A 19,916-nucleotide genomic window follows, 5' to 3' on the forward strand; every position below is an offset into this window, starting at 1 on the left:
AGGTGCATGTAGTTGAGTAGGCACCAGAATGTTGTAAACATCTTGACCACGCCCTTACTTTGCCTCATGGCATCTGCTATAAAATAAAGACACGGCTTGTGGGCATCGGCGCTGCTGGGTCCCCATCAGGGAAGCAGCATCCCACCGAGTCCCAGCTTTCATTCTCTTGTCTATCTTTTCTCAATCCTTCATCGCCCCCACTCGGGTTCATCCTTGGCCGTGCTGGCGCAGCACATAAGGCGCCCTAGGGCTGAGTATGCCATGGCTGTGCCGGCTCCCCACAAGGATGAGCTGGCGTGGCACATAAGGTGCCCTAGGGCTGAGTATGCCATGGCCGTGCCGGCTCCTCACAACTTCTGAGAACTCATTGGGGGGAAATAGGTAAGCAGGCACATCACAGTGCTAGCCACCAACTCTAAGGTGAAGGGAGAGTGCAAGAGGGGTCCAGAAAGGTGAATAAAGCCCAGACTCTGGAGGTCCTTTTATGTTACATTACATAATATAATTTTTGGTATCAAATTAGAGGAATCATGATCAGATCTCTGTTTTTGGAAGAGAGCAGAGAAAAAAGAGGCCTGAGGCAGAGAGAGTAATAAAAAAGTTGTTTAGACTTGCACAAAAGAGGGAGCCGTCTGGCTGGTCGGTTGCCTCTTCCCCAGGGACCAGACTCGCCCAGGAGAGGAGAAACCAAGATGGCAGCATAGTTAAACACCTAAACTGCAGCCTCGCACAACAATTTCAAAAATACAACTAAAAGACAAAACAGACATCATTCAGAACCACAGGAAAGCTGGCTGACTGGAAATCCTACAACTAGAAGGAAAGAGAAAACCACAAGGAAAATCAGAGGAGCTGTAAAAGCCTGAGGTATGGAGGCACGGGCGCGCGAGTACTAAGAGGACGGAGCCGGAGAGGACTGGGCGGCTGAGTGCCTGGCTGGCGTTCTCTAGCGGGAAGGAGATAAAAGCTCCAGACTGCGCTGAACCCCAGTTCCGACTGCACTGAACCCCAGTTCCAGGCAAGACCCTGGGGACCCAGGCTCATACTGGGGGAATCTGGGCTGTAAGGCAGAAACTCAGGGGAGCGGCGAAAGGCAGAGCTCCAGAGGCGCGCACGTGAATGTGCTCAGAGGACGGACTGTTGACTGTGCCGCTGAATTGCCCTAGCGGGAAGGAGACAAAAGCTCCAGACTACGCTGAACCCCAGTTCCAACTGCACTGAACCTCAGTTCTGGGCAAGAATCAGGGAATCCAGATTCATTGGGGGAGAGACTAGACCAGTGATGGGCAACCTTTTGAGCTTGGTGTTTCAAACTTCGCCAAAAAACTGAGCATAACTCGGGTAGTGTGTCCCTTTGAGGAAAAAACATTATTTCGCGATATTTATAGTTTAAATAACATAAATGTTTCATCCTCGGCATGCGGCCGCCTCAGCGGCCGTGTGTCATCAGAAATGGCACTGACACGCGTGTCAGAGGTTCGCCATCACTGGACTAGACTGTTTGGCAGCAGGCGAAACTCCAGGGCGCCTTTCTCTCAGAGGTGCTTGCAGCTAGTACCGAGGGACACTGAGGGACACTGAGACCCAGGAACCTCATAGGGCGGGGCTGACGGGAAGCCAAGGCTGTAGGCTCCACCCTGAAACTCCGCCCCATCCAAGCTGAGCACAGAGGCTTTTGCAATTTTGCAGGTCTAGTCGAATAAGGCTGTCTCCCGGTGTAGACACAGCTGATCCGCACAGCCAATTGCCCTGGAGGTCAACTCCTCCCACTGATACCAACAACAATCAAGACTTAACTACAACAAGATTGTGCACACACCCCACAAAGGGGTGCACCAAGAGTGTCCACCTCAGGTAACTGGGGAGGCCGAGCCACTGGCCCATATAGGACAACTAGCACACAAAGCTACCCTACCAACTCAGGGAAGCAGCGAAAATGCGGAGACAAAGAAACAGATCAAAAACCAAAGAAATGGAGGAAAACAAACAACTGGAGATAGAGTTCAAAACCACGGTTATAAGGTTTTTCAAGAATTTCCTAGAAAAGGCCGATAAATTTAGCGAGACCCTCGAGGATATGAGAGAGACCCTCGAGGATATGGAGAAGAACCAACTAGAAATTAAACATACACTGACTGAAATAAAAAATATTATACAGACACCCAACAGCAAACTAGAGGAACGCAAGAATCAAGTTAAAGATTTGAAATACAAAGAAGCAAAAATCACTCAACTGGAAAAGCTAAAAGAAAAAAGAATCCAAAAATTTGAAGATAGTGTAAGAAGCCTCTGGGACAACTTCAAGCGTACCAACATCAGAATTATGGGGGTGCCAGAAGAAGAGAGAGAGCAAGATTCTAAAAACCTATTTGAAGAAATAATGACTGAAAAATTCCCCCATCTGGTGAAAGAAATACACTTACAAGTCCAGGAAGCGCACAGAATCCCAAACAAAAGGAATCCAAAGAGGACCACACCAAGACACAGCATAATTAAAATGCCAAGTGCAAAAGACAAAGAGAGAAAAGCAGCAAGAGAAAAACAGTTAATTACCTACAAGGGAGCACCCATATGACTGTCAGCTGATTTCTCAACAGAAACTATGCAGGCCAGACGTTAGTGGCAAGAAATATTCAAAGTGATGAATAGCAAGAACCTACAACCAAGGTACTCTACCCAGCCAAGCTGACATTCAGAATTGAAGGTCAGCTAAAGAGCTTCACAGATAAGAACAAGCTAAAGGAGTTCATCACCACCAAACCAGTATTATATGAAATGCTGAAAGGTATTCTCTAAGCAGAGGAAGAAGAAGAAAAAGGTAAAGATAAAAATTATGAACAACAAATACATATCTATCAACAAGTGAATCTAAAAATCAAGTGAATTAAAAATCTGATGAACAGAATAAACTGGTGAATATAATAGAATCAGGGGCATAGAAAGGGAGTGGACTGACAACTCTAAGGGGTAAAAGGGTGTGGGGGGTGCGGGAAGAGATTGGACAAAAATCGTACACCTATGGATGAGGACAGTGGGGGGGAGGTAAGGGAAGAGGGTGGGATGGGAACCAGGTGGAGGGGAGCTATGGGGGGAAAAAAGAGGAACAACTGTAATAATCTGAACAATAAAGATTTATTAAATTTAAATGAATAAATAAATAAATAAGTTGTTTAAAGCACTCAAATGAGAGATAATGAGGATCTGAACTCTGGCCCTGATTTCTTTCTTTCCTGAACTTATCACCACACACTTTAGAAATTAATTAAATGCTGCCTTGTACTGTACTCTCAAAATAGAGCTCTATTTCACTTCTCATTGCACTGTATAGAAATTGTTGCTTTATTTTCCTTTCCTCTAGAGACCATGTCTTACTTGTTCCTATATAACTACACCTAGCATAAATCCCAGTAGTAGTATATAGGACATATTCACTATATCTTTATTGAATGAATAAATATATCATTATCTCTGTTACCTGTCCAACCACATAAAATTCCTTAAAAACAGAGAAACCATACTTATTCTTCTTTGATACTTCCTAATGATGACCACAGAGTAGATTCTTAATTAATAGCCAGTGAATTAAGTGTAACTGGAATGTCGTTCAGGGAGGTAAAATTTTTCAGCACACTTACTTTCTAGAATCAAGTTTAAAGTGCAGACAGAACTGGCTTAGAGCTGGCTCACTGACTTCCTGGCAAATCACCAGCACTCACACCCAAGAACAACAACTTTCCCCAAAAGATAATACTGATAATACCTCGCCGATGGCCGCAATCTTGCTGAGGAAGCTCCTCATGGCTGTGCTATTGACATTCTCAAGGGTTCTTTCTTCCTCCAGGAAAGCCAGATAGAGGAGGGTTTCCTTGCCATACTGCTTACAGGCCTCGGTCAGTGCTGGAGTTGCAAGACAACAGAGACTTGTAAAGGCCCTCTGCTCCCCCTGCTTTTCTGAATGGCCCCTCACCTCTGGTACTCACCATCAGCAGGCTCTGGTAGGGCTCTAAGGCAGGTGGTGCTGCCGTGAACAATGGTGTCACTGGTCAAGTGGGCAAGGAGGGTTACTGAGTGCAGAAGCCCACTGATATCTGCCAGGAATTTAAAGGAAAGTTTCTCAGTCCTGCTTGAGGGGTATAGCTTTCTTTCTTTTGTTGTTGTTAATCCTCACCTGAGGATATTTTTTCCCATTGAAAGGAGGGAGGGAGGGGGAAGAAGAGGGAACGAGAGACAGACAGACATCGACCAGTTGCCTCCTGCATGAATCCCAACTGGGACTGGGTTTTGAACCTGCAACCCAGGTATGTGACCTTAACCGGGAATTGAACCCAAGACCCTTTGGTGCATGGGCTGACGCTCTAACCACTTGGCCACTTTCATTTTTCCTCCCTCCCCACTTTATGAGTTGTACATACTCCTTGCTTGGTACATAGAAACCCATGTTTCCACATTCAAGCATTTTTGAGCCCTGCCCTGCCATCACTGGTGACAGACCCTATCCTTTGCCTTTGTTACCTTCTGGACAGGCAAGATACTGGCTCCAGCATTTTTCCAGTTGTTCAATACAGCTGGAAACGGACTTGACCGTGGAGAGAAGGTGATCTGTGAGAGGAAAGACGGCAAAGTGAAAGTGAAAGTTGTCCTAGCTTGTTCAGTCATTCCTGTTAAGTCACTTGATGGATGAGCCTACCTAGTGAGTGGCCCCAGCCCTACAGGAGCTGCCCTGAGAAGAGGGAAGGGAAAAAAGCTTGTTGGTTACTCTGGTACGTGATTCTCTTATTGCAGCTTCAAAAGCTGTGTTTCTGAGCCTATCTGGTCTTTAGCCAAGAACCAGGGCAACCACATTGCCAGCCTAGATTCTGCATCTCATTTCTTATTACTGCCCATTGTATCAAATCCAGGCTTTTCTGTCAAGTCCTTCAAGGCCCTTGGACTCTCATTAACCTTGAGCCCAGATCCTTGGCTCCCATTAAGCTAATCTGTGCGTGTGCTCCACACACAACAGCCATTCCCACTGCTGTGCCTCTGTGCACAGGTGTGTGGAGACTGTATCACAGGAGTTACAGCATGGGCTCTTTGGTCACACGGCCTCGGTGTGGCTCCTGGCTCGACCCCTAGGCTGTGACCTCATGCTGGCTGTGCTTCCGCATCTGAAAACAGAAAACTGAGAGCATCACCTCTGCCATCACTCTGAGGATTCGCTGGGCTAAGGCACATAAAGCGCTTAGAACAGTGCAAGGCACATAGAAAGCACTCGGGAAATGTCAGCTGTTTTTATTATTATTCCCCACTTCTCTTCTCTATGGTTCATGTCTCTCCTCTTCTTTCAAAAGCTAGCTCATAACATCTCCGAATCTGCCCACATCGGCCCTGCTTCCTGGCATTCCCTCAGTACATTAGGTACTCAGTGTGCTCCTTCATTTGTAACGTTGTGTTTCCTTACAGATGGGTTCCCTGTTGAATAAGATATAATAGTCCGTGCTGTGTACTTCACCACACCGAGACCTTTCTATGTGATAATAAAAATCAACTGTTAGCCGTTTCTTCCCATCTGCCTCCTGCTTCAATGGAAGCTCTCATTGCTTTGCCAATGTCTTTTCTGCTTGAGAATGAGCTGCAATGAGATCTGCTCATCACTATGACTTCAAATCCCATGGGCCTGGATGCTCTCCTACTGTGCACAAAGGCTCTCTCCTCTCACCCAGAGGGCTTCTCTAGCTCAGATGGCTGCTCTACTCACAAGCCCTTAGGACCTGGTACATGCCAAGTAGGCCTCTGTTCATACCTAAGACTGAGATTTTTATTGTTTCTGTCCCTCCACACTTTGAAGCCTCCCTGTCTCGACTTGAAGCTCATGAGCAACCACCCCTTAATTCAGAGCACATTTTTCTCCTTAGAGAGACACAGGGCTGTCTGCTCCTCCTCTTACCGGCCTTTAGAATTGTTACCAAGGCTTAGCTCCCGGTAGATGTTGCATTGGTGTGATCTATGACTAAAGCAGTAGTTATCACAGCTGGGGCTTTAGATAGTACTGCTGCCCAGACCCTATGCCAAAGAGCTTACTCCTGAACTGATCTTGGCATTGGGGCCCAGGCACCCCCAGGCAATTCTGACATGCAGCCAGGCTGAAAACCTGAGTTCAGTGTCACATGGGATTTAATGCCAACAGGATTCAATACCTGCAAGCCGGGAAGAGTACCTGCAGATCCGGCACAGCTGATGAGCGTGGGCTCCTCAAGCTGCCTCAGGGCCTCTTGTATCACCTGCTCTGCCGCCTTCCTTGATTCTGCCAGAAGCATTTTTCGTTGGTCCTTTGCGAGCTGGCACATAGATTCCTAGAAATGGTCCAGGGAGGTGAGAGTCTGCCACAGACCCCATACGAGCCTTCAAGCAGCATCCATCTGTGACACGGCTGGGATTCCTGGTGTCTTAGCTCAAGCTGTTGCTTGCTTTGTCCAAAGTGTGTCACTGAGCACAGAAGGCTCTGGGAATGGGCCACTGCGACCCCTTCTCCAATCTTGGGGAGAGAGTGCTAAGTGCATCCCTTTTTCATACAATAAAGGAGAGCTTTGCCTTCCCTCATGTGCTCTGTGGGTGACTCAGGGCATGCCGGCATTAGGGGCTACTCCTACAGATGCCTTCACAATCAGGCTGGAGACCCCAAACCCTTTTCACAGCCCCCAGCCCCCAGCCTCCATGATATGCTGCTGAGGCCCAGGAGTGAAGTTGAACATGGTCAGCCAAGGGTGTCTGCTACTTGCCTGTGTGCTGGACAGTTTGAGCTGGGTGTTTTCCAGCTGTTCCTGAAGAGCAGACAATTCCTCTTCTCGACGGGCCATGGCATTCACCAAACTGCCCCGCTCCTTCTCCAGTTCAGCAATCTGGGTCACCCATTTTTCTTCTGACTGCAATGGCGACCGAGTGGGAAGAGGGAGCTTCTGGGAGGAATGAAACTGTCCCTCCCCAGAAGTCCAAACCCACCACTAGGCCACAAGGAACAGAAGGTGATATCTCTCAACCTGACAGTTTCATTTCCCTGAGTACACACTGATCACAGATGGGACCAGGTTGGCCATATGCTGCATGGTGACAGGGGCTCGGTGAGAGCCACATGAAAGCCAGAGGGGAAGGAATAAGGAAGGGGGATAGAGAAGGTGGTGCTCACCTGGGCAGCTATTTCCAGGCTGCCTTGGACAACCTGGAGTTCCTGTTTGCTGGTGGCAAGTTCTTGCTTCAAGTTCTCTAGTACTTCCGTCTGTTCTTGAGTCTGAAAGAAGAAAACCAGGAGCACCCTGATTTGGGTGGTGATTACAAGGGATAAACACGTGTAAAAAAATCCCTGAGATTTGTGTACTCTTTTGTATGCAAAATTACCTCAGCAAAAAGGGGGAGTGGGGAGGTGAGAACTCAGAGTGTACCAAAATTTTTTCTTCTGAGCAAGTGGAATGTCAAGGGGGGGGGGGGTGAATTTTAAGGACACTGTCTGAGTGCCATGCTTAAGCCTATAATACTCATTAAAGTAGAAGTGGATCTTTAATTCAGGCATCCCAACACTGGTACATTGCGAAATCTTGCCATCTAAAAATAATTCCCCTTGTTTGATTTCTAAGTGGTGTTTTTCAAAGAGTGGGTTGTGACCCTATTAGTAAAATTCACAGTTAACATTAAAAAAAAAAAATGAAATAGCAGAACAAAATATACAAATGCAATCACATAGTAAGGGTAAGTATTGCTTTGTGAAACTTTGGTTTCGATTAGATAGATGTATTTTTTTACTCTGGGTTACAGGAAGTGTGAAATCCCTCCCAATGGACCTGCGTGCCAACCCCACCCTGACCCATGGATGTTCGCCTGGCTGCAACTCCATGTAAACACTCGTTCCTCTCTCCGATATCCATGCGCTTTTACTTGATTCTCCTTAGGACTCTCCCCGGGAAGGCCTTTGCTGATGAACCTCACTCAGCTCGTCCATGCATCACTTCTAACCCTTGTGCCTCGGTAACCATGATCTATTCTATACAGCCTCTCCTAGCATCCTCATAGGGCTCCAACCCACAGAGCTAGCTACCAATGGAGCAGAAGACGATAAGGTCTTTTGATCAAGGCCTGTCTCCAACTCAGATGGCCCCTCCATCATTTCCCACGTATGTCTCCCACCCACTCACTTTCCGCTGGGCCTGCTCGCTCACGCGCTGGAAGGAATCCTCTATCTCTTTTTTCTCTCGTTCCAAATCCACCTGGGCTTGTCTGGCCACAGACACCTGTTTGGTCACCTCTGCATTCTGTAAGGGGAGAACATTGTCTTGAAGTGGCTCATTACGGGCTTAAAGGACATCTTCCTTCTAGAACAAATGGCAGCATTCAGATCATGAGTGGCCTAGAGTTGGACACAGAAATCACTGTCCTACCCAGAGGGAAGCCAGAAGAAAGCTGTCACCTGCAGATATCAACTCTTAAATATTTAAAGAAATAATAAAAATGGGGGATAATGCAAGTAGAGCTAGCATCTCAGGTGGAGCTCAAGATATGAGAGGCCAGGGAGCCTGAAAGCTGAGGTTCCCAAGAAATGGTGGTGACCCACTGGAGACGAGTGGGGGCACTGGACCCGGAGAAGCTACGAGGCCCCAGCTGTCCCTTCCCCTGTGGAGCGGGGCCTATGCGTGGTGAGAGGGAGGCTGAGGGTCCTACCTTCCGCAGCAGGTCAGCGTGGTTCTGCACCAGCTCACTGTACTTCTCCTTCAGCTTGCTGTACCGCTGCTCATTGGCCTGGGCTTTCCCTGTGTGGTCAAGGACCAAGGTGAGGACGCTACCCAGCTAGGACCCTCCACCGGTCCTCCAGGAAGCCAGAGTCCCCAGAAGACCCTCATTTCTCTTCACAAATGCATACATCTCTTCTCCCTCAAAAATTCTACTTAAACTCCTGGGGGAAGTCTTTCGTAAAAAAGAATTCACCTGACTCAAATCACCAATTCATGCCTCCTGAGCATTTACACACATGCATTTACTTAATCAGTGTTTTTAGCTTTAAGTCAAGTTATTTCTTGGGCTCTTTCTCTCCTACGGAGATCCACGCTCCTGGGGTAGGCACCCCCGTCACCTTCTGTAGTCCCCATAGCTGTGTTCTCAGTAGTGCCTCACACAGGTGCTCCACCTGCTGGCCTCCCGGCTGACCTTTGACTGGTGGCAAGAGCTGGCCTTCCTGACGGCTCCTCTGGACAGATGCAAAGCTGGGTGACGCTCTGCCACCCTGCCTCCTCCTCCATCCCGATCTCCCTGACCTACACCCTCACTCCCACCCCCACCAGCTTCTCACTTTCTATCTCTGTCAGGCTCCGCTGTGCCTTCTCTGTGTCTTCTCGCTTCTTCTTGAGTTCATCCAGCTCTGCCCGCAGGAACTCGCTATCATCGGCCGCCTGCTGCCGCAGATGCTTCTGCTCTGCCAGCTCGGCCTCCAACTCGCTGATGCGGCCCTTCAGCTGCAGGACAGCACGCTGGCTCTGTGGGAGGGACTTAGGTAATGTACCTGGTCGCCGCACTGCTGTGCGTCAGGTGTGTTGGGCGGAGAAGCAGGTCCTACCATGTTTCCAGCACCGACCAAATAAACACCAAGGTTTTCCTAACAAGCCCACTCCCAAGGCCTTATGAGAGCCGAGCCTGGGGGTTATTATAAGCCATCCAATCAGCAACAACAGGGGACGACTGTGGGGTATTCTGGTCCTATTAGAGTGCCTTGGGAGCAGCAATGAATGAGCTGGAATCAGGAAGGAGAGAATGTTCACCTGTCCCAGTGAATAAAGCCTCTGACCAGCTCTGGATCTGAGGAGCAGGTATATTTATAGCATCATTCACTGCAAACAGCCATCAGAGTTGGGAATTAAGCCTTCTTATCACCATTTGAAAACAGGTCTTTCTCACTACACCACTTCACAGCCATTTGGTGATCATGGTTATCTCCGAGGGACACTGGAGCTTGGCTTCAATGCTGTTCTCAAAGCCAGTACAATAGAAATGCATTATAATTGAGACCCTGGGAAGACCAGGTCCTCTGGCTTTGACATTTCTACTAATGAATCCGCTTTAAGATGTGGTCTAATAAGTATCGATGTGAAGAAAATTTAATATTAAAATCTGTCCTGCTCTGGTGACGCCCAGAAACAGATCAGAACCCACTCATACCTCAGTCTTCATGTTTTCCAGCTGTGCCTTCAGCACACTGATCTCTTGGTACAATTGGTCAATTAAGTGGCCCCTGTGAACAGAAGGAGAGCAAGTTTGCTTCTACTGTGCCCCTACTCCTCTCCTTTTAAATGCAAGCTGGGAGATCAGGGGAGGAAGTTAAAGCTGGTGTTGCCCTGGCCAGCAGCTCAGTGGTTAGAGCACTGGCCTGCACACTGAAGGGTTGCCAGTTCAAGTCCCTCTCAAGGGCATGTACCTGGATTGCAGGTCTGATCCCCGCTCCCGGTTGGGGTGCATGCGGGAGGCAACCAATTGATGTGTCTCTCTTACATCAATGTTTCTCTCTCCTCCCCATCCCCCCTCACTTCCACTCTCTCTGAAATCAATGGAAAAAAATAATCTCACTCCTTGGGCGAGGATTAAAAAAAAAAAAAAAAAAAAAAAAAAAAAAGCTAGTGTTAATCTGGGGACAATACTTTGAAATTCCATAAATTTCAAAGTATTAAATTTTCCTCTAAGACTGTTAGTATTACCAGATACTAATCTAACACCCATGGGTCCCCTGTTATTTCAGCATCATTTGATTTTCCTTTGGATTAAAGGGGCCAATATTTGAAAGTCAAGACATTTCTCTAAGAAGCCCAAGCGTCATTATGAATTCCTCTTTGGCCCTGGCTGATGTAGCTCAGTTGGTTGAGAGTCATCCTGTGCACCAAAAGGTTCCCAGTTGGGGTGGGTACAGGAGACAACCAATCAATGTTTCTCTCTTACATCAATGTTTCTCTCTCTTCCTCTCTCTAAAATCAATAAAAACATATTTAAAAATATCCAGCGGTTAAGGACAACAGGGGGTGGGGGCATGTGTGGGGAGGGGTGTGGAATGGGAATGGGGGGATGAGGACAAATATGTGATACCTTAATCAAAAAAGAAATTAAAATATATATATATATATATAAAGAATTCCTCTTTGGTTATATGTGGCGAGTCAGATCATGGCTTAACTTAGTTTCTGTGTCATCTACATTAACCCAGCTTGGACTCACTTCTCATCCTTGTTCACACCGTTCTGACTGTTGAAATTGAAGGGGTCATTGCTGAATGAGCTGCCAAAGATGTCATCGAACTTGTTGTCAAATAAATTCTGCAATGGCCAAAGAGGATTGAGAACAAAGTCAGAGACCCAGAGAATGCTGGGTGGGGGGTCAAATGAGTGACACCTAAGAACAGGCCCTATCTTAATTTGGTTTAAATCTACTTATGTTCCCTCTTAGGGACCACAGGGCAGGGTGCTCAGTGTAGGTTAGAGCCTGGGTTAGAAGGCAGTGACCAGAGCCCTTCCTGTCCTTTCCTCAGCACTTGGGGTCAACAGGAAGAGCCAAGTTTCTCTCAAATGGTCCTCACCTGCTGGGAGGCATCCATGTCCATGAGGTCATCCTTCTCCAAGACGGGCTCGCTGTCAGGGGACGAGGCCTCGGCTGGGATTACCACCACAGGGCTGATGTGTTCTGACAGCGCAGAGGCTCGTAGGAAGTTGGGTGGGTTCTGAAAAGGGAAGACACATCCTCAAACTTTGTCATTCATTAGATCTGCCTCTAAAAGAGTGCCCTAGACTTAGCAGCTCCCAAGGTGTGGCCAGGTACACTTACCTCAGGCAGCTGAGGGATCTGAATGAGCCGCTTGAAGTACTGAAGGTTGCTGGAGCGGTAGAACAGATCTTTCAACCTAGGGATGGAGGAGGGCCCGAGGGGGCTGGGGTCTTCACCAGCCCCGGAGAGGAGGGGACAGTGCAACCACCCTGCTTTCCTCCGGTGCCTGCCCAGGCCAAAGGCATAGGCTGTCAAGGAGATAGCCTCCATGGTGCAAGGATTCAATTATGATGCTATAGAGAAAAAGTACTTATAGCCAGTCCTCACTTACCTTGTGGTGAGGAAAGAGTAACTAAAACTACAAAATCCTTTACAAGAGTAGATAACCCCTAAACTAATTTCTGCACCACTGTAGAATAGTTTATTGATTTTTAGAAAGAGGAAGGGAGAGGGAGAGAGAGAGAGAAACATTGATGTAAGAGTGTAACATCAATCGGCTGCCTCTTGCACGCTCCCTACCATGGATTGAGCTTGATACTTGGGAATGTGCCCTGACTAGAAATTCAACCAACAACCTTTTGGTGCACAGGATGATGCCCAACCAACCGAGCCACACCAGCCAGGGTAAGGTAGATCTCTTTTTAATCAAATCACCTTGTGTTAGAGCTATTTGTTATCTTCCCAATTAGACTATCAGGTTCTAGAGAGCAGAGACTGGGCCCTGCTGATCTAAGTTTACCACAGTACCAGGCATAGAGGAATTATTTAACAAGTATTCTTGGAAAAATACTGTGTCCTCATCTTGGATGAATAGGGAATAAAGAAATCAATTTTTTCCCCCTCATCCTCAAGTCTCTATTTTGAATCTAAACATTGAAGGACAAGAAAGCTGAGGGCAGACATATTTTCTGAGATGGAAGAGGTCATGGATCTCAGCACCTGCTCTCTGCAACACAGAATTTTCTTCAGCTTAGCCCAATAAACTAAATCCCTGGGGTCTCATGACAGCCCTTCAGACCCCACGGTTAGGACTGTCCCTGTGACGTCATTGCTGCTTTCCCAGAATTAGAAGATAGTTACACCTCAGAGAACCGCCGTGCCTGTTAGAAGAGAAAGTGAGGTGGATACTCATGGGAAATGTTTTCATAAGCTAGAAAAAAAATTAAAGGAAATAAAATCACCTGACTACACGTCTCCTTTCTGGGATGGAGCCAACAGTAATAGGCTCTACTGCTTTCAAAAGCTACTGGAATTTAACATTCCAGGAAATCAGCCGTAGGGCCTGTCTCCTAGGGTTTAGTAAGCCATTTGTTATAGAATAAACAGATGAGGCTTTTCAAATGGAACAAGGAAATCAAGAGGTCAGTACAACCCTGAACTTGTCCTCTGATTGCTGCCTGGGAACCAGCAGCGGCAGAAGCCTAAGCTTGGGATTTGGGGGGTATGCTTTTCCTGTTGTCAAGGCTGAAGACATTAACAGGAAAAACAAGTGTCAAAATAAACCCTGCTAAGCTGATTCCCTTCCTCAGTTCTTTATCTCCCACTCCATTCCTTCCCCTCTTCCTGGACACACTTAACTGAGAGGTGAGTTTTACTTTTTATCTAGCTACCAATTTTCTTTTCTAAACGCACCAGAATAATTAGCCTCTCAATCAGACAAGCTCTTCTTCTTCTAGACTAGAGAGTTGACTTATGAGCTCACTAATTCATGCAAATACTTATTAAACACTATATGCTTAATTGCTTTGTATCAGGTGCTAAGGGTATAATAGACAAGACAGTCAAACAAGAAATAAAGCTGTGATAAGAACGCTGAAGGAAGTAAACAGGGTGCCGTGAGAGAGAATATGGGGGGTGGGAGGGATGAGGTTGGAGGATCAGGAGATGGAGAATACCCAACTCGAATAAGGGGACCAAAGATTGCCTGAGAGCAGGTGACCAAAGATGACCTGAAGCTGGTCAGGCTGGGAAAAGAGAATCCCCAGGAGAGGGAACAGCAATATGAAGCCCCCGAGAGAGCACTGCCCTGAGTCTGTTCCAGGAACCGGAGGAGGACCCTGTGTGGCTGAAACAGGTTGAGCTCTGGAAACAAGATCAGAGATGGCAGGCAGGCATCAGATCATGCAGGCATCTTGTAGAGTCTGGCTTTTATTCTCAATGCAATCAGAAGCCATTGAAAGGTTTTGAGCAAGGATTTACATTTTTACAAGGATGTTCTAACTGCTGGGTAAGGATAGTATTGCAGGTGGGCAGAGTGGGAGTCCAGGGCAAAGGTAGCCGAAGAGATGGGAGGAGATAATGACCAGAGCCAAGATATATTTGTAGAGTATCAACTGAACCTGTGAATGCATTGGATATGGGGGATGAGGAAAATGGCGAGTTCTGCCCTGCAGGTGTGGCTCAGTGGTTGAGCATCGGCCTGTGAACCAGGAGGTCACAGTTCGATTCCTGGGTTGCGGGTTCGATTCCCAGTGGGGGTCGTGCAAGAGGCGGCTGATCGGTGGATTCTCTCTCATCATTGATGTTTCTATCTACCGCTCCCTCTCACTCCCTCTCTGAATCAATAAAAATACATACATACATACATACATACATGGTGAGTTCTAAATCCCTGGCTTAAATGAATGACGACAGTATTTACTGAGATAGAAAAGACCGGGAGAAAATGGTTCTTGGAGGAAAACCTAGAGTTCGGTTTGAAATTTAAGTTTAATGTATAGGTGTCACATAGACAATGTGGTATGTGAGACTGGAATTCAGAGATAAGGTTCTGCTAGCAATACAGATTTGGGGATTGTGAGCATGTACATAGTAAAGACCACAAGAACTTAGGGAGAAGAAAAAGGGAAGAGGATGAAGCCCTGGGCATGAAGCCGGTGATGAAATAGCCTTCTTCAGTGCGCTTTTATGGGATTTATTAGAGAAACAACAGCTTTGCCAGACATTTAAAGCAAATGCTCTTGTATGGATTGACTTTATGGCACTCTTTTGATTTGCCTTCATTTCCATCACTTACTTTGTGAACTGCTCCATGAAACGGTCCCGGTGGCCTTGCAGGGTGTCAGCCGGGAGACCTGGGAGAAATTGTAAAAGAGTGAGAAGGATGAGGAGGACCAGCAGGCAGGTCAAGCCACAGGGACCATTCCTCCTGAGGCCTGTGGCCAACCCTGCCGGTGGCATTCCTGGCCTAGAGCTGCCTCAGGACTGGTATGCAAGGAGGCTCCTCAGGACCAACAGGGAGTCTGGGTGCTTATCCTCTAAATCTTTCCTTCTGTTTGCTCCTAAAGTGCAAGCCATGCTGGACACAGTGGACTGGAAGCCGTATCCCTGACCATGGAAGAAGCAAGTGGTGACCTGGCCAAGCAGCAGAATGACCACAGCTGGCCCCACAGAGAGGGGGATGAGGGTTCTTCCTAGAGGTGTTTGCATTGGGTGCACTGGGTGAAGCCCAGTGCAGACATTACTCTGGAAGAAACCATAGAGCCTGCCCGAGAGGATGCCTGTCAGAGGAAAGACCGTGGACTGAGACTTGGAAGATTAGGCCCAGTGCCCACTTGGTCCCTGCTGACTCTGTGATGTGGGACAAGCAGCAGCCTCCTCCTGAGTGGGTTTTCTCTACGGTCCCTTCACCTCACAGCATGTGTGATTCTGTGTATTTCAGTTATAGAGCACAACTCAGAGAGCCTTTTGTTTTTAAAATTTGAATCTTATTGACGAGGTGATCTATTCATTTGGTATAAAGAGGTAGTACCCGTATAAGGTCTGATCATCCAAAATGGAAGCAGTATAGAGTGGGTGGCAGCGTCACTTTACCTCGGTGATCTGTCTCCCAGAACCCCAGTCCAGTCATGAGAAAAGTGCCGGACAGACTCAAATCGAGGGACATGCTACAGGATATCTGACTAGGACTCCTCAAAACTGTCAACGTCATCAAAAACAAGGAAAGTCTAAGAAACTGTCACAGCCGAGAGGAGACTGAGGAGCCGTGACTGAATGGGACCATGGGCAGAAAAAGGACATTAGGTAAAAACTATGGAAACATGAAGGAAGTATGGACTTCAGTTAATAATAATGTATCAATGTCAGTTCATTAGTGTGACATATATCATACTAATCTAAGACGTTGACAATAGAGAAAACTGGGTTGGAGGTATATGGAATTCTGAACTACCTGCAACTTTCCTGTAGATCTAAACTATTCTAAAATAAAATTTTATTTTTAGAAAAGTATATACTGCCGAAACCGGCATGGCTCAGTGGATAGAGCGTCGGTCTGCGGACTGAAAGGTCCCAGGTTCGATTCCGGTCAAGGGCATGTACCTTGGTTGTGGGCACATCCCCAGTAGGGGGTGTGCAGGAGGCAGCTGGTCGATGTTTCTCTCTCATCGATGTTTCTAACTCTCTATCCCTCTCCCTTCCTCTCTGTAAAAAATCAATATAAAATATATTTTAAAAAAGAAAAAGAAAAGTATATACTGTACAGAGTGTCTCTCACACTCGTTCCCCATGCTACCAAGTGCTCTTGCCCAGAGGCCATCCGGGAGGGTCTTGTGTATTGTTTTGCCTTTAAAGAAGGCCTTTAAACTGAAATACTTAATTACCGGTCTCTTCTCATAACTCACCACTTTATAAGAAAGTGGGGATGTTCTAGTGCAGCGGTTGCCAACTGGTCTGCGAGGTCCGAAAGGTTGGCGACCGCTGTTCTAGTGGGAAACTGGGTCCCATAGCATCTTAGAAACAATTACAAGTTCATCTATATTCAGAGCTTCTAGGTAACTGCCTGCCTTCACTTGGAATTTAGTCCAATCTCTGCTCCCTTCAGACATGCCCATCTGCTCCAAAGCCCTTCTAATCCTTGAGCATCGAATTCCAACCTCCCTTCCACCAAAACCTCCTGGGTTCATCAGAGTAATGCTGGCTCCTTTGTCCTAAAGTAACCAGACCCATTCCTTGTCAGCGACCGCAGTTCCAGAGTGCCCCTTGTCCGAGAATTCTAAATGCACCTTGCTAGTACCATTTATGTCTTGATTTTAATTGGTTTCCATCACCCACACCTTCTGCATGTGTATACCCTTCACAGTGGCCACCTTGGTGTGTGGCTCAGGCTACACCCACACCAGATTCATCGTTTTAAACCAAAAGCACATGAAAGTATAAGAACTTCTGCAGGACCAGTAATCTCAAAAATAGATTCTGCAAAAGCATCCCAAGGATCTGTGGCTAGGTCAAGATCAGCACTCCATTTACTTGAGCAGCTGTTTTATATTTTATATTTCTCTCTAAAATTCCATTTGTACAAAGAGACTGTGTTGATGAACACTTTGAAAAGCACTGCCTTTGCTGCTGTGGGTCTAGGCCAGGTCTGTCATCATTTGTGTGGTTCATAGAATACATGACATGTATGGATGCAGATGAGGTAAAGCCAGGGATGGAGGGAGAGGCCCATCCTGGGACACGACTGTGGCAAGCCAGGTGCTTCACTGGGCACACCAAAGCTTGCACCCTGCTCTTCTCAAGCTGGCTGGGAGCCCGAGGGCTGTTTGGAACAGAGGCTGAAAGCTCAGGCCACGGAGGAGCTGCATTTCTGCAGGAACAGCCTCAGGCTGAGCTTCTCCTTCCAGCCAGAAGCTCCGAGAAGATCTGGCCAGTGTACTCACAGGAGTGGAGTTTGAAGAGAAGCTTGACAGTGTAATCATAGAGGTGACTGCAGTCCAATATGACCTGGATCAGCGGGGCGAGGCGGCACTGCCCAGCTGTCGTCACTGATACAGAGCGGGACATGTCCAGGGAGTTGAACACTAGAAAATAAAAGAGGGGGAGAGGCACTGGAGCTAGGAAACTATAGGTGACTTTCTCAAAGGGGCAGAAGGCAGGGGTCTCACATACACTGAGGACCTATTCTGAGCATACACTATTGTATTTAATGCACTTAAACCTTCCACCGTTCCTACAAGATAATTCAAAGTACCCTGGTACACAGATGAGGGAACTGACAGTAAGTGACTTGAAAGTGGTCACAAAGTCAAGAACTGATTTTAGAAAAAAAAAACACGAAAAAAACGAACAAGCTGGTTTTGCTGAGAGGTGATGAGTTAAGACAGTGCCTGTGTGGCCAGCAATGGCCAGACCAGAAGGCTGTGCTCCCATAAGCCGAGGCACTCGTGTCATGAACAGGTGAACTCGGCTCTTCTGTGCACAGCCCTGTGGAAGCCGGGAAGGAAAGGATTTACCCACAGCCTGGTGGAGCACCTCGATGAGGGGGATCCCTCCGAGAGGAGCTTTGTGGCCTCTGGCCCAGGCTGATCAGAGAGACTGACACATCATTTTCCAGTTTCTGATTTAATGGTCATGAGGAGACGGGAAGCCTCAGCTCTATGGGACATCAGAGTTTCAGGACTGAAGGGGCTGCTGAGAGGGCCAATCCAGCCCTTCCTCTCACGCGTGAACACAGTCTGATGGTAACCCTGACCCTGAGCAGCAGACAATCTGGTGGTGGCAATAGTTAGTTAACATGTGGGGAACACATCAAACATGGAGCAGAACACGAAGAAGGGGATGAGTCAGCCTTGGGTTCCTGGTGGCTTGCCACAGGGTTGTTGGGGCAGCAAAAGGGGGGATGTGCCAGAGCCTTGGGTGATGATTGGAGAGCCTGCAAGAACCAAGGCCAGGCACTGGGAGGAGGATGACCATCAGGAGCAAAAGCTGATGAGGTCTTTGGAGCAGGTCAACAGAAGTATTGCCCTCCATTCTCCCTAGCTCCAGGGAGCAAGTTGCTCCCTCAGTGTCTTGCTCCCAAGACCCCTCCACTTTAACCCCCTGCACTTGCTCCTAAACCAAGCAACTAGATGCCTGGTTGTCGATCCTCAGCACAAACCAGTGGCCTGGGCCCATGTCCTGTCTGCAGTGGCTGCCCATCACCTTCAGAACTACACGCGTGGCTGGCAACGAAAGACATTCTCTGCAGTCCCTCGGTGAGTGGGGCTGCCCCGGAGGAAAACCCAGAGCTGCTGTGCCTGGCCTGCCCTGACTGTACTAATCCCTGTTAACTGGCTTCGTCTGGCAGCTGAAAAAAAACAACCCCAAACGGTTCTAATTAAAAGGCAGCTTTTCTTGACACAAATTAAAAGCAGCTGTCACTGCAAGGCGGCCATCCTCCATTCTTCTGGCTTTATAGGCTCCACTCTGGCAGGGAATTACAGACTGCTCCATCTCCAGGCCTAACGCTGCTTTCTAGGAATGCCCTTTGGCATCCAGGAACATCTAGACTCGCAATGTGACCATGGACACGTGACTCAACCTCTCGTGCCAACAGATGATTTTCTATAAAATGCAGATGGTTCTAATAGCACATACTTCATAGAGGTCTTGTAAGAATTAAATGAAAATGTTGTGGAAAGTGTGTAGTGCTGGGCAGTGGTTCTAAACTTTGGCTTTGAGATTGATTAGAATCATCTGGGGAAACTTAAAAACTACTAATGTCTGCCTGCAACTCCCCTACACCCTCATTCTGTTTTATTGGTCTGGAGTAGGACTGGGCATCAGTAGGTTTCAAAAGCTCCCCAGGTGATTCTACTATGCAGCCAGTTAAAAGCTGTATTTTCTAGCTCAGTGGTTCTCAAACTGTAGTAAGCATCAGAATGACCCGGTAACAGTGGCCAGTTGAATTCTGTGATGACGGAAGTGTTCCAAATATGCCGTCCAATATGCTAGCCACACGTGGCTACCGAGTGCCTGAAATATGCCTAGGGCAACTGAGGACCTGACTTTTTTTTTTTTTAATATATTTTTATTGATTTCAGAGAGAAAGGGAGAGGGAGAGAGAGATAGAAACATCAATGAGAGAGAATCATTGATCGGCTGCCTCCTGCACGCCCCACACTGGAGATCGAGCCTGCAACCCGGGCATGTGCCCTGACTGGAATCAAACCATGACCTCCAGGTTCATAGTTCAACGCTCAACCACTGAGCCACGCTGTCTGGGTAGGACCTCACTTTTTAATGTTATTTAATTGTAATTAATTTTATTTTTAAAATATATTTTATTGATTTTTACAGAGAGGAAAGGAGAGAGATAGAGAGCCAGAAACATCGATGAGAGAGAAACATCAATCAGCTGCCTCCTGCACACCCCCTACTGGGTATGTGCCCGCAACCAA

General features: G+C 47.3%; 1 protein-coding gene across 2 annotated transcripts in view; it reads right to left on the reverse strand.

Moving 5' to 3' along the window:
• Positions 1–19,916, reverse strand: part of HIP1 (huntingtin interacting protein 1) — a 145,007-nt gene that overhangs the window by 14,188 nt on the left and 110,903 nt on the right. For both annotated transcript variants that reach the window (XM_079792443.1, XM_079792444.1), the window contains exons 8-22: positions 17,418–17,558; positions 14,777–14,834; positions 11,821–11,896; positions 11,576–11,716; positions 11,218–11,315; positions 10,174–10,246; positions 9,311–9,494; positions 8,686–8,774; positions 8,163–8,279; positions 7,163–7,264; positions 6,759–6,902; positions 6,197–6,332; positions 4,513–4,599; positions 3,981–4,088; positions 3,761–3,897 (exon numbers count right to left, since the gene is read on the reverse strand). In XM_079792443.1, coding sequence (XP_079648569.1) covers positions 3,761–3,897; positions 3,981–4,088; positions 4,513–4,599; positions 6,197–6,332; positions 6,759–6,902; positions 7,163–7,264; positions 8,163–8,279; positions 8,686–8,774; positions 9,311–9,494; positions 10,174–10,246; positions 11,218–11,315; positions 11,576–11,716; positions 11,821–11,896; positions 14,777–14,834; positions 17,418–17,558 — 1,691 coding nt within the window. The remainder of the gene's footprint in view (positions 1–3,760; positions 3,898–3,980; positions 4,089–4,512; positions 4,600–6,196; positions 6,333–6,758; positions 6,903–7,162; positions 7,265–8,162; positions 8,280–8,685; positions 8,775–9,310; positions 9,495–10,173; positions 10,247–11,217; positions 11,316–11,575; positions 11,717–11,820; positions 11,897–14,776; positions 14,835–17,417; positions 17,559–19,916) is intronic.

This window comes from Cnephaeus nilssonii, assembly GCF_951640355.1.
Source record: "Cnephaeus nilssonii genome assembly, chromosome: 2".
Classification (NCBI taxonomy): Eukaryota; Metazoa; Chordata; class Mammalia; order Chiroptera; family Vespertilionidae; genus Cnephaeus; species Cnephaeus nilssonii.